This window comes from Hirundo rustica, chromosome 4 (assembly GCF_015227805.2).
Source record: "Hirundo rustica isolate bHirRus1 chromosome 4, bHirRus1.pri.v3, whole genome shotgun sequence".
NCBI lineage: Eukaryota > Metazoa > Chordata > Aves > Passeriformes > Hirundinidae > Hirundo > Hirundo rustica.
Window position 1 is genome coordinate 11,948,172 of NC_053453.1, and position 13,456 is coordinate 11,961,627.

The following is a 13,456-nucleotide window of genomic DNA, read 5'->3' on the forward strand; positions in this document are numbered from 1 at the left end:
TTTGCATGAAGCATGAAAGGTGACAAAAAGATTTCAGGAGAAAGATATAACAGACATGGGATGATCTAACGGAGGCAATAAGCATCTTACAGAGGGGAGAGAGGGGAAGAGGGACTTCTGAGGCACACAGAAATCTTACCGTGACATGGTGAGAGAGGGGAGGCATTCAGCATTTGCAGAGCAAAGCACAATTCAAAGGGGAGATGCAGTGTAGATGGAGGAATTCAAGAATTCCTTCACAAGATCACTGAAGTTGTTTGTAGATGACAGGAATGGACAGAGCAGTGTCACAGCATTTAGTGCAAAACTTTGGGAGAAAGATTGTCAACTTTTGCAAATGTTCACCTGACACCAGAAGGTCTTTCTACATTAGCTTTTATGCAGAGGACATTTTATTCTGCTATGGAACCACATCATTGTAAAAGCCATATCAGCTGCCAAAGATGCTGAATCCTCTCCAAATTAGGCAGTCTTGACATCATTCAGCTTTTCACATAATATATGGGAAACCTTTCTCTTTTTTAAAAGAGAGCATCTTGCTATAAATTGAGGACAACCAAAATTAAAATTGTAATAAAATTAAGAAGAAATTGTGAGACTATTTCAATAATGTACACCAGATCTTTCCAATGAAACAGACACTGCAATTTGGCATTCCACAGCCAGAAAGCTGACAGTTAAGAAAACAATAATTTCATTTTATAATTGTGGTGGGAAAATGGATACAAAGATGTTGTGTTGTTTGTATTCACCTTTTGAAAAGTCACTTGTCTATAAAGGTAGTGAAAGTTAAACTGGAAAGTTTATGACTTTCTTCAATACTGTTTGGAATTCCTTCAGGAACATTTTGACTTTTAGAGAGATTTAAGTGTCTGCATTTGCTTATGGAAAAAAAAGCAATTTCATGATCCCTCCTGGAGGAGTCAAAACATTGTGAAATAACTGTAAACATCATAGAGGCCAAGAAATAAACTCTGAGTTACTGTACATAAACATGTATATATATTTCTAAATAGCAATTGATTTTTCATCTGTAAAGAACTGCATTTTAGCATATGCATTTCGTGTTTATGGCTACCATTGTTTTATTTCTTCCTCTTAACTTAGATTTTAGACAGACAGAAAATCACTGTGGCAGAAACTCTAAGTAGAACAATGCCAAAATGTGAGTTTCCTGGGTGTAGGCATATTTGTCGATTCTTGTATGTGAAACGTACAATTGACAGCAGTCAAAAATATACCTCCTCCCAGTACAGCCATACAAAAGAGTCCTCACCAAAGCTTCAGTTTGCTGAGCAGGGAGAGAAAAAAAAAACTTTTCTAAATCTGAAAACTTTATAGTTTTATGTTAAAACATAACTGTAGAAATCTGAGACAAACTATCAGACAGCCTCAGCTAGTGTGACAAGCCCTTGTGTCCACGTGGTTTTAAGAGGGGACAGACATAAACAAAACATACATAGGTTTATGGGACATTAAAATAAGTTTAGCATTCTTCCATTACCTACTACATTACTAAATATATAATTCAGCTTATATAAAATTGGATCTATAAACTTCAAAAGCAAAGTGGAAAATTTGTGTCTTTGCATTATCTGGTAAATAAATAGTCTAATTGAAATAGGAATGGAAGTTGTCATGATTTCTAGCTTCATGGAATAGCTCAACAAGTACAGATGTTCTCAAACTGTAGAACTGCGAATAATATCACAGCCTTGATCCAAGACACAGAATTGCAGAGAACAGGAATTACAAGGCTGTTTTGGAATCTGGGTCAAATCAGGCTGAGAATTGTCTTGTGAAACAGCTTCAGGGCAGCAATAATAATAAAAGTCTGAACTCAGATTCCCCAAACTAATTTCAGCATCTTTACTTCTGTCTCTCTCTAGCAAACAGCAGTGTTCGTACACAAATCAGTGCAGAATCCAGGTAGATGACATTTAGCTGCATTGATTCTTTTCAGAGTGACAGATGCAAAAAGTAAAATTTTATTCTGAACATAAAAAGATGCAAGTCCATGTATGAAGATCAATCAGCTATCTCTGCACACTTCCAGCCTACAACTGGATGCCTGGGAAGGGACAGAAGTATCCACCAATCATGGTGTGGTGATGCTTCCCTGAACCCATCCCCTCTTTCCTTGAACTCATACAAAACTTTCAGTATTGGTAAAATATGGGGGAATGGAGATTTTCATTTTACCTCAGCATGACATGAGTAACCAGTGTTACTGTTGCTTTTGAATACGGTTCCTTGATGTCACCTAGCTCTTTTACTGGATGAGTCACTGAATAATCACAACTTTTCTATGCCACTAGGTTCATTCCTAGTGTTGAATCATCATTTGACAATCCTTTTTCTAGGCTGAAGCAGACAATCCACCTGCTGTCACTGGCATGAAAGCCCTTCTCTGCCTTCCACTGTCCTTATCATATTTCTCCAAACCTTTTTCAGTTCTACATCATTCTCTTCAAAGAGAAGGGATGAGACCTACAGATAATAAAAGGAGCATCATAGATTTATTCGACCACACAGTGATCCTATGTCCACCCCCCAAAATTTTATTTTTTTATGTTTTTCCCCTAATGTTAAATTAGAAGGCCTTCTGTTTTAACTGGGAAGAAACTGTGCTTCAGCATGAATGGATGTGACTTTAAAAAACAAAACCATGTCAACATGAAATGATAATGGAATTTAAAACTACATCATGTACAACAGGAAATGATCATACACTTGTGAATCAGAATGGATTGTTTGATTACACTGCCCTCACCACTCTGGGGAAATGACAGCGCACCATGTACCTTAACTGCACAACAATTTCTGTCAAGAGTTCTGCTGTTTTCCCTTGTTTTCAAGTCTCTGCTGTTTCAGATAGACCCAGCCTGAGCCACACACAGACTTTATCTGCTGGAGTTCTAATTAGATATGGCCAAGATAAGGCGAATTTGAGTGGTAAGATTTGCCATTTCACATGGTTTCCATGAGGAACTTAATTTCCTCAGAAAATTTCTGGTAGCGTGACAAACAAAATAATCCATGAAATCCAAACCATTGCAAGCTTTGCAATGCTACAGAGAAGGAAACAAATGAAACATAATTTGCCTCCCTACTGAACCCTAGACACACCTTGAGAACTAGGAAGATTCAAGGAAGCAGTTCAGAAATGCACCACTAAATAAAACCCAAAATAGAAATAAAGGTGCCCCATTTTCCTAAGAAGTGAAGTCACATTATTTCTTCATTACAATTATAGCAAATGGGTAAAATTAATCCTGCCCAGGCAGACTAAGTTTATACCCTGTGAGTACCTGAAGTAGTTCGTAATTATTCCGTGATAAATTCCAAATACAAAAGTCAGTAAAATGTATTCCTTCTACAGCCTCTACTGTAAATAATTCTTATTTAATTCCTCTTTCCTTGAAATCTCTCTCAACTTAGCCTAAAACTGCATCTGAAAATGCTTTGGCTTAAAATTTATTTTACATCACTTTGTAGAAGATCTATGAGTTCTAGGGCTTGAAATTGCATGAAATACTGAATATTCTTTGTCATACAACACAAATATCTGGTAAAATGGGAAATAAGGATTGTAACTCACTAAGAAATCATGCAGCTGTCAAAAGTGGAGTTCTAATTAAATCCTCACTCACACATTTGATATAGTTTTTTTTTCCCCCTGCAAATGACAAGCCAGAAAATGAAAGATGAAAACAAGTAAATAAATAAATATTCTTTCACTGTTGGGGTCTGCAACATGCTATACCAGCTGACCCATCCAAACAAAAGCATCAAAGTTAAACAGAATCAATATAGCAAAAATACAGATGACATAAGCAAAACATTAAACACATGAGGTTTCATATGTATGGAGAAAGAACTTCCTAGCAACTACTTTTTATCAGTTTTGTTCAGTATTTTTAACCATGTGAGTATCCTTAGATTGTATCTAGTGAGAAAACCCAACAGTAGCAATGGAACACAAACATAACTGAGGCTTAAGCATCTTGGAATGGTTTCTTGAACTAAGTTCTCAACTATGCAAAGCCTGACAATATTAAAGGTGATGCAGATCATGGTTTACTGTGGATTGCCGGCACTGATTAACCCCTGCCTACACGAGGAACATCAAATTCCAGGCTCCTGGAGGAAAAAGTGGCTGTGGGAAAGCAGCGCTGTCGTTTTAGAGGAGGTGGGAGTCAAGGATCAGGAACAGCAGCAGTGACCCAGGGAGAAAGGGGAGCAGCAATGAGCTGCTCCCACCTTACCTGGGACCGGATTCCCTCGGCACAGTCGGACTAGTTATTTGCTGCACTGGCTGTCATCTAGCGGAGTCACAGCACATTGCAACACACTTCTTACACATCTGTAACTTTCCCCCTGACAATCTGACATCCAAATTTGGTATTGGTCTCAAGGGTGAGAATTTTGTAGATTTTTTTTTTCCCCCCAAAATCTATTTCTGAAGACTTGGGGGGGGGAAGGCCTTCCATCCTCCATCATGGCCCAAGATACTTCCTGATAGTTTTTTGACCTTCTAGAGTTCCATTTTTTGTATACTAGACTATCATAAAGCAGGCTGGCCCTTTTTGTGTTTAACCTAATGATTTTTTGAGACTGAGTAATGTAAAACAATGAAATAATTTAACCTGAAGGGCTTTTTTGCTGAATATGAATATTCATTAACCTTTCCACAGTGAAAATTACCGATGGACCAAAAAAATAGGGCAATCTTCTTTCCTCTTGGACACTGAGATGTCATTTCAGATCCATAAATAATCAAAGCCAGACAGTGACAGAAATAAAAATAGGGCTAATGAGATGAAAAGTATTTGATGACTAAGTATCATGCTTTCATGGTTATTTATGAGAAACACGTGGAATGCAAAAGGGAGACAGTAAATTAAGTAACAGGCTCAGATTTCATTATTTCTTGTGTTGCAATCTTGCCAAGACAATGCAGCTTTCTGTGCTATTTTCTCTTCCACTATTGGCAGTAAATACAACCATTACAAGAATTCAGCCCTTGACTGAATATCGTGTAGTGCCAAAATGCAGTGAAGGGCCGGCTGCCCCGGGGTACCTCGTCTCCTCACGCGCGGCACGGCACCGCCCCGGGCCCCGCGCGGGGGTCGCACTCCCGGCCCTCAGGGACTCCTCAAACAGGGCTGTGGCGGCTCCGCTTGACTGGCTTCCCGCCTCGACTTCGGAGCCGCGGCTTTGCCTCTCTTGGTCCCGGCCCCGGCCCCGGTCAAGGCCCCGGTCACGGCCTCAGTCCCCTCGAGTCCCTCCCGGTCGCCGCACAACCCGCCCCGGCGAAGCGGCGTCCGTCGCTATGGCGACCCGCGCACCGCCTCCCGCCCCCCTCAGCCGTTGCCGCTTCTGATTGGCTTCGCCGTCCTGCCCCGCCGCCCAATAGCGGCAGGCTCTCGGCAATGCCCCGCCCTCCCCGCTCTCCGATAGGTCCGTGGGCACGGCTGCAGCTCCTTCCGCGCGCTGCAGAACTACAACTCCCAGGGGTCTCCGCGGCGGAGCCACCGCCTGTTTACCGGCCGCGCCGGTGCCGCTCCCCGCGTGCAGCCGCGCCACGTGACCGGCCGGGGGTCACGGCCGCCAGGAGCGGCCTCTCCCGTCCGTCCCGTCCCGGGCGCTCCTGACGCGGCTCCCGGGCGCCGCCGCCCCGCCGGGAGCGATGAGTGCGCTGTCCCCCCGCTTGGCGGCCCTGGCTGTGCGAGCGGCGGGCGGGCGGTGGGCGCCGCCCGTCCCCCGCCGCGGTCGCAGCGGCCCCGGTCCGCCCCAGCCGCGGGAATGGGCGCTGTCGGTGAGCCCGCGGGGGCGGCTGCGGGTGCGGCTGTCGTGCCAGGTGAGCGTCCGCCCGCTGGACCCGCAGCGCTGCCCGGGCGCGGACCGGGTCCTGGTGGCCGTGAGCGGCGGCAGCCCCGGGCACCGCGGGCGGGAGCGGGACCCGGTGCGGGTGGAGCACGACGAGGCGCTGGGGCAGGTGGCGATCGTGGCGGACGGCGTGGACAGCAAGACCGCCGTGGACGTCCGGACGCCGGCGAAGTTCGGTGGGTGCGGGGGACGCGCTCGGATCGGGGGGATCCCATCGGGGCTGGGCTGGCGCTGCCGCCTCGGCTGGAAGCCGGTGTTGGGAAACGGCATCGCGCCCTCGCTAATGCGGGACATCCCGGTTTGTTTCCTGTGTTCCCGGACTTCCTGGGTGTTTGGATACGTGATTTGTTGCTGACCCTCTTGCCAGCAGTAGTCAGTGCTAAAACTTGGGCTGGTGAGTGGCGCTTGGAGCACCCGCTGTCATTTGTGCTCCGGCAGCTGCTGCTCCAAAAAGCCTCCGCTCCGGGACAGCATCCTCAGCGTGAGCTGAGCGCTCCTGCTCTCCGGCAGGGCTGCGGGATCCACCGCCTCCATCAGTGTGTGTTGTGCTGAGTGCTTATCCGCAGGATCAAAAAACACAGAAGGTAACGATACAGATGAAATACCAAGAAGGGCTCCCTTGTCCGGTACAAACGTTACATTATCTTTTTGGGCACAGGGCTATAATCTCTGCAAGGTTTCTTGTATGGAACACTGTTTGGGAGAGCAGCTGTACTGGCTGAGACCAGTAAACATCTCTGCTGAACTGACAGTGAAGTTCTGGCAGTGGCCCTAAGTTTAGAGAGTACAAACTCAGAGATTTGTGTTCAGTCATTAATGTGGTTTAGGTTTTTTTCCTATGGATTTGGGCAATTTCCTATACAGTACAGAGTGTTTCGCCATGCTGAAAAAACTTCTTGATGTACAATGCACTTAGTCTCTTGTTTTGCTTAAAGTTATTGAAGACTCCTGCATTATTTCATTTAATGCCCTGCTGCAGTTGTGATGTGAGAAATGATGAATAATCCCACGCTACATACTACATGTAATCTATGACTTTTGTAGAATATGATGTTACATACGGCAAAGATATTCTGCACCTTTTATCTTGCTTTACTTTTTTCCCACCCTGTGTCTTAGGGAAAATTCTGCAATGGGCTTTTTTTTTTTTTTTCTTGTTTTCTTTTAGAAGGACCTGAACTGTATATAATAGAAAATGGAGGACTCCTATGGGTTTGACATAACATCATTCTCACATTTTCCAGTCTTACTCATCCCTATAATTTCCTTTTTTTTTTAAACACTGCTTTTAACTGAAGGGGTGTTCCTTATATATGTTTATCACAACTTAGGGTCTGTTTCCTGGCAACTAATATACGCACAAATATTCTGTAACTAAACACAGAATATTTGTGCATAGAATCTCGCCCTTCCTGCTCTCAGTGTGCTTTGCTCTGTCAGAATGGCTGTACTGATTCCTACCACGACTCCCATGGTAGCGATGGACAGCCCTCTGCCCTATCTCTGTCATAAACAGATGCTCAGGGAAGTGTAAGAAGAGAACAAGTGTAAATGATCTTTCATCTAAGCATTCTCTTAGCTGTCAACTGTTTTCATCACAGGGTTTTCAGAGCCTGATAGAGCTCAACCCCTCAGTGGATCTCTCTGCTGAGTGTCCCTTTACACATGGAAACAGTTCCAAGGGTGAGACCTTCCTGGTAAACTCTTGGCAGAGTCCTACAATTTAATTTCCTGCTATTTTATCATTTGAGTTTGTGGTATTCCAAGGTCCTCCTGCAATTTGTCAGTGAGTTTTTAATTAGTCTGAGTAATTTGGTGTTATTGATAAAAGTCTTTAACTTTGCTATTTGTGCCGATTTCCAGCTTCTTGTACTGTTGAAGATGGTGCATAGCTTATAGCTGAAAGACAATATGGAACTAAGGATATTGTTAAAGACATTTGAAAATCCGAGTTTGTTCTCTTAAATAGATCACCTGTTACCTCTGTATTCATTGGCTCCATCACTGAACTGTAGCTGGACTGTCTTCTCCAAGAGTCTTGTAGTCTTGACTCGTACCTGAGAATTTTCAGTTGCTATCTTACAGCTCTTCTTTTCATTTTTTTTCCTTCCTTTGCTTGGCAAGCACAAAGATGACCTTAGCTTGTCTGTAGCACATTCACAGAGTCCATCCCATAATTACAGAGAATCAGACAAAGCCAGTGTCCCATTTATTGCCCTTCAATCCTCTGGTACTAGGTGTGTCTGGATACTGTAGTCCTTTATTGTTTCAGTTTCTCCAGGATCTCTGAGTGACTCTTACAAGTCACTCCAGAGCTAGTTATTCTTGAGGTGCAGAATTCATTGTGTTAAGATTTGAAGAATCTCTGCCTTCATAAAGGGTTTCAATGTGGAGAACCTTTCTAAAAGTCTTGATAATGAATCCTGATTGCTGGAAAACAATCATTTTGCTGTTGTCCTGTCTTTGAGATTCTTACTATATTCTGAGAATCAGCCAACACTGCAGATAGTCTTAGGAGCTTTCTTCTTGAAACAGGTTTTCTTTTTTTGTATGTTTCTAAGCTGTTCCACTTGGGTTCTTGGTAAACTCATGCAGTTCAAGTTCCCTGGACAATCTGTGCATTATAACGTCCTTCCACAAGTTGCTCTTTGTCCCCCTATAATTAGCATGATGTTAGTATTGTTCGTGTTGTCATCTGGGTGCATCTAGAGATATATTTACAAAAATGCGAGGTTGTGAGATTTGGGTGTTTTAAGTTTTTACTCAGTGAAGTAGAATTTTTGCTTGCCACTGAGGTTCTACTTTTAAGTGTCCTTTCAGCTCTAGTTTGTTTTTTGATCTTCTGAGTATTAGTTTGTGCTCGACTTGCTCCGTTTATTTATTTAGAAAAGAATTATCCATTAAATATCATTGCATAAGCAAAAGATCTTATCCCTTGTAAAAACACAGCTCAAACCAGAAAGGAGCTGTTGTTACTCTGCAAACACTTTGGCTTTTCTCTGGCCTTCCTTGGGTGTGTGAGGAAGATGTTAACTCTGTTCTGCTTAGACGTTTTGCCTGAGCTCTGTCAGTCACTTGACTGTAAGAAGTGGAGAGGTTGATGTGAATCTCTTTTCAGTTCAGTTCTTGTTTTCTTCACTTTGGAAGTCAAGGCATTTCATAACAGCTTTCGCAACTTAGGCTGGAGTTTATCCAGGAAGCTGCAAGTTGTCTGAAACTCCTTAGAGCCTGAATGAGGAGCATGTGTGGAAGATGCTGAGTTTAAGTATGCATTTTACACCAAAGGAAACCTCTGAGCAGCTTAGTAGGGCAAGTACCAAAAGGTCCTCTGTCTTAGTGTCTAGTTTTGAGCTCCATGTAGGATTTCAATCTAATACATGATCTGCTAATCCTCTCTGATACATTTAACTTTCATCCATGGCAGATGTCAAGGAATTTCTGTTTAATCAAATTTATTTATTTTTGCACGCGTTAATTAAACCTGAAATCAGCTTTTTGATTTCTGGTTGCTGTACATTGACTGCATGAGTACGCAGAAGTAAACTGAACTGAGGCCTTGCATAACCATAATTTAGATAATTCTAGTAGTCTGGGGCTGCTGAGTCATCTGACAATAAATAATTATCCAGCCTATTTCAAGTATTATGGCTTAAGGCAGCTTAATAACTGAGGTGCTTAAATACCCTGGGGTACCCCTGCCTACATTCTGATACCGAAGTGTTTCTTTTTTTCCTATATATCTTTATTTCTGATGCAAGCCTTTTACACCACTAAGATCTTCATGCATTCTTTGTGGTTTATGTGGCTAAAGTTGGCTTCAGCCCTTGTCTTTGCTAGGGAGGAATCAAACTGGCTATTTTTGGAGTTTTGGCACTGAAACAGGTTGTATCTTGTTCCTCCTTGTAAAAATTTCATTGGCAATATTATCCAGCTTTCAGTCTGTTAGTTTATGGAGTTGTTTATCCTTGGTTCAGGAACTGGGAGGGGGAGAGACAGAGGGGCTCAATTCCTTGTCCACTAATTTTTGTTACAGCGAGTCTAGCAAAGTGGTGTGACTCTGCAGAGGATCAAGGCACAAAGTGTATTTCCAGATGTCCCTGATGTTTCTTAATGACATGTTTATGAATTGCCAGACTTCCAGGTCCTCTTCTAGCACCCACCTTTGATAGCTAGGATTACGCTGCTAACCCACCATTCAAACAATGGCAACAACATGCTCTACAGGATGAGAAGTTTTTTATTACCCTTATTCTTGTAAAAGCATTAGTGAGTTGTATCATGGCTAAACTGAGCACTCTCAAGCCTTTTCCATGTCCCTTTTGACAGAAGCAATAAGAGCAGGAGGGTTTCAAGCTGATGGAATTCAGATTTGCGCAAGCAAACTGGCTTTTGGGACTCTCTTCTCAGTAAGCAAAATAGCAGAAGTCTTGTTTGTAGACCTTCCCAAGCACCCTGCAATTATCCAGTGAGTGAACTGAGCAGTCTGGGCAAGACAGCTTGTTCAAAAACAACACTGCTTTCCAGTCTACCTCTTGTAGCCTTTTTTCATAAGGAGTTGTTACCTTTGAACACAGTCTACATCCTTCACTAAGTTTAACCTCTTGTCTTACTCCAGCCATAAGGCAGCACACTTGCTGCAAAGATGTTGTGTTTTAGCTCTGTCTGTTGGATTCTCCTAGTTTGTCACGTGATAAAACTTCCATTTATAGTTTATTGGAGCTCTCAGTCTCTTGTTTTCATGGTCTGCAAGCTTATTGTTGTCATAGTTCCAGGAAGCACCTGTCCTGGACAGCAGTGTGACAGTATTGATCTTCAGGCTCTGCTGGGTCTGACTTGGGAATCTCCTCAGGGTAAAGCTTCTCTTGCACATTTTGATTATTCTTTTCATCTTTTTGATAACCCTAGCAGGCAGTGGCAGTGAAGGAAAGTCTTTCACATTTGCTTAAATGAAGGTTTCTTTAACAAATAATCTCCTTTCCTTTGGGGAGTAATGGGGCTCACTATCTCTTAGTCCCTCAGTTGTCCTGCAGCAAACACTTCTGATTGCTGTTCAATTTTTCTTCTACTTCTTTTTTTGCCTTTTATCCTTAGAAGAACAAAATCAACTTTTTCCTCTCTTGGCTTTTCCTTTTGCCAGTCACTATGGTGGTAATTTATACAAATAATTAATAGAAATGATTATTAATATAGACAGATTCCCCAGACTGCACATTCTCAAACTTCTTCCCATTCCTTAAACCCAAGGGTGAGACAAGCAGGAGAAAAATGCTTTTCCTGCCCTGGCATCTTATCTACAGGACCTAGTGATTCTTCTTTGTGGGAGTCTATGAACAGCAGCGAGGTGAGGTGGCTCAGACTGGAGGCAAACATGGTTCTTGATGCCAGGGGGATGTCAGGTTTCCAGAAAGCCGGGGAGGGTGATGCACACCAACGCTTCCATGCCTGGGGTTGGGTTGTGGAGCAGCAAGGGCCGTGTATTTGTGCTGTTGAACCTTATTACTCTGCATGTGGCCTCAGACACCTGCCAACCTTCTACCCCGAAATGTGTGCCAGGGTGCCCAAGTGTCTAAACAGAATTTCTAATGGAATTGGTGGCTAGGGTAGATAGGAGATGGAGGTGGAGTTGAAAAAGAAAAAAAGAGACTTGACTAAAGATTCACACCCTGCTGATTCCTTGGCACAGGCTACAGTAATTCTTCTGCTTCTTAATGTTCTCTCTTGGAGCTGGATGGCTCAAACACTGGCTTACTGAACTTTCAGTGTCCATAGCTGATAGTGACATCTCATGGAGCTCAAAGTGCGTGGCCAGACACAGCGAGCAGGTTCTTAAGTAACGAAGAAGCTGCTTTTTCTTTGCTACATATGATTACTGTATATTGTAGTCAAATACTATGTTAAAGCTATCTGACTTTTTTCATTCTGTTGCTAATAAAACTCTTTTAATTCTAGATTTGGATATCAAAACGTCAGGGACTGGCTGCGTGAAGATTCAGAAAATAGAATGTGATAACTGCAAAATAGAAACAGAGAAGGGGACTAGTGTCTTGCAGTCAATAAAGGTACAAAGAACCCTCCCCCACTGTTTGAAAAGGGATTGTGGTGTGGGATATAGTGTCAAAGCTTAAATACCAGTTCTGCAGGTGAGATTTATTTCTCTGGTATTTCTTATTGCAACACTCATATTGCTGTATATATATATATATATATATATATATATCTCAACTCACCCTTAATTATTGCATACAATTGCGGCACAAAGTCAAGAAGTGTAAATAACGTGGAGTCAGAAGTCCATGTATCTGTGATAGCCAAAGCCAGCAGAAGCAGTGACAGCAGTAAGCCTGATCCCTGTCTTCCCTGCCCCTCAAAGAAGAAAAATTGATTGGGATTTCCTGTCTAGTAGGTTAATAGTTATGCCTGCTCAGTCAAGACTTTGCAGCGTGCTGCTAGTTTTTTTTGTGTGTGTGGATTTTTTTTTTTTAAATAATTAGTATATCAGAGCTTTTGACAATCCCCTTTAAGTTAATTTTCAATCAGAAGTTGCACATTACATGTCCAAAATACCTGACTGAAATATATCTGATATATACTGTATATATCATGGGCATGACCTTGTTTTTTCACTCTTAACGCTTCAAGTTTGCTGACATAAGCTGTTGTAAAATTAATCACAGTTTATCTGACTTAGGCGCTATTTGGGATCAAATTCACTTGATTGTTTGGGATTGCGCCTGCAGGAATTTGTATAAATTCAAAAGAAGGGCCAACTTTTTTGAGATATGAAGGATTTTTCAACCGTCTTCTCTAATGTGGTAAGAGATGATTTTATAGCAGACACAGGGAAAACGGAGCTTAGGGAGGGGTGTAATATACAATAGAGCCAGTTTTACTCCACAAGGGAAACACAGACAGCCTGAACCTTACCGATTCTGGGTGATTGACCATTTCACTCTTACAAAGAGTGAAAATCTAGCAGAAGTTAATAGTACTGTGTGATGTCCATCTAAACTTTTCATTAAAAATTATTCTGTTTTATTCTCATGCAGTACATGAGAAACTGCATAATATGAGAAAACGAGGTGATTTTGGCAGCAATAATGACAGTAATCACGGCATGCCATCACATCAAGAATTTTTGTATTGTCATGGAAAAAGACTGTTTTGAGGAAAGACCATCTTCTGGGAATCTTGTCTCAAATACAATCCAAGATGTGAAATACTTGAATTTTAAAACCTAAGAGCTGGGTTTTAGTCTAATCTTGTTTTTTAAGTACTGTAGTTCTAGTAAGGTGACCGAACTAATTTTTTTTCTAATAAAGCTTCAGGAATTATATTCTGTATTATCAGAGAAGCAGAATTATTTGGGAGAAAGAGAAATATTAGCCTTCAGGGTTTTTCCAAAACTAGTAAAAATCTTACAGACTAGATGCTGTAGTGAAGCATAAGAGCTGATTCCTTTTTAGAGAATTTGCTTTACTGAGCAAACTGAAGTGATAGTGCCCTCCCCTGGATGGATTAAATCTGATTTAATGTTGGTTCACTGTTGTTAACAAACCTCATTAAA

The 13,456-nt window shown here is 42.2% G+C and overlaps 1 protein-coding gene across 3 annotated transcripts in view; it reads left to right on the forward strand.

The window, feature by feature from the left end:
- Nucleotides 1-5,648: 5,648 nt before the first annotated feature.
- The window catches only part of FAM185A (family with sequence similarity 185 member A), a 36,480-nt gene continuing 28,672 nt past the window's right edge, over nt 5,649-13,456 (forward strand). For all 3 annotated transcript variants that reach the window (XM_040063020.2, XM_058420396.1, XM_058420395.1), the window contains exons 1-2: nt 5,649-6,068; nt 11,842-11,951. In XM_040063020.2, the coding sequence (XP_039918954.1) occupies nt 5,693-6,068; nt 11,842-11,951 (486 nt within the window). In that variant the 5' untranslated portion in view covers nt 5,649-5,692. The remainder of the gene's footprint in view (nt 6,069-11,841; nt 11,952-13,456) is intronic.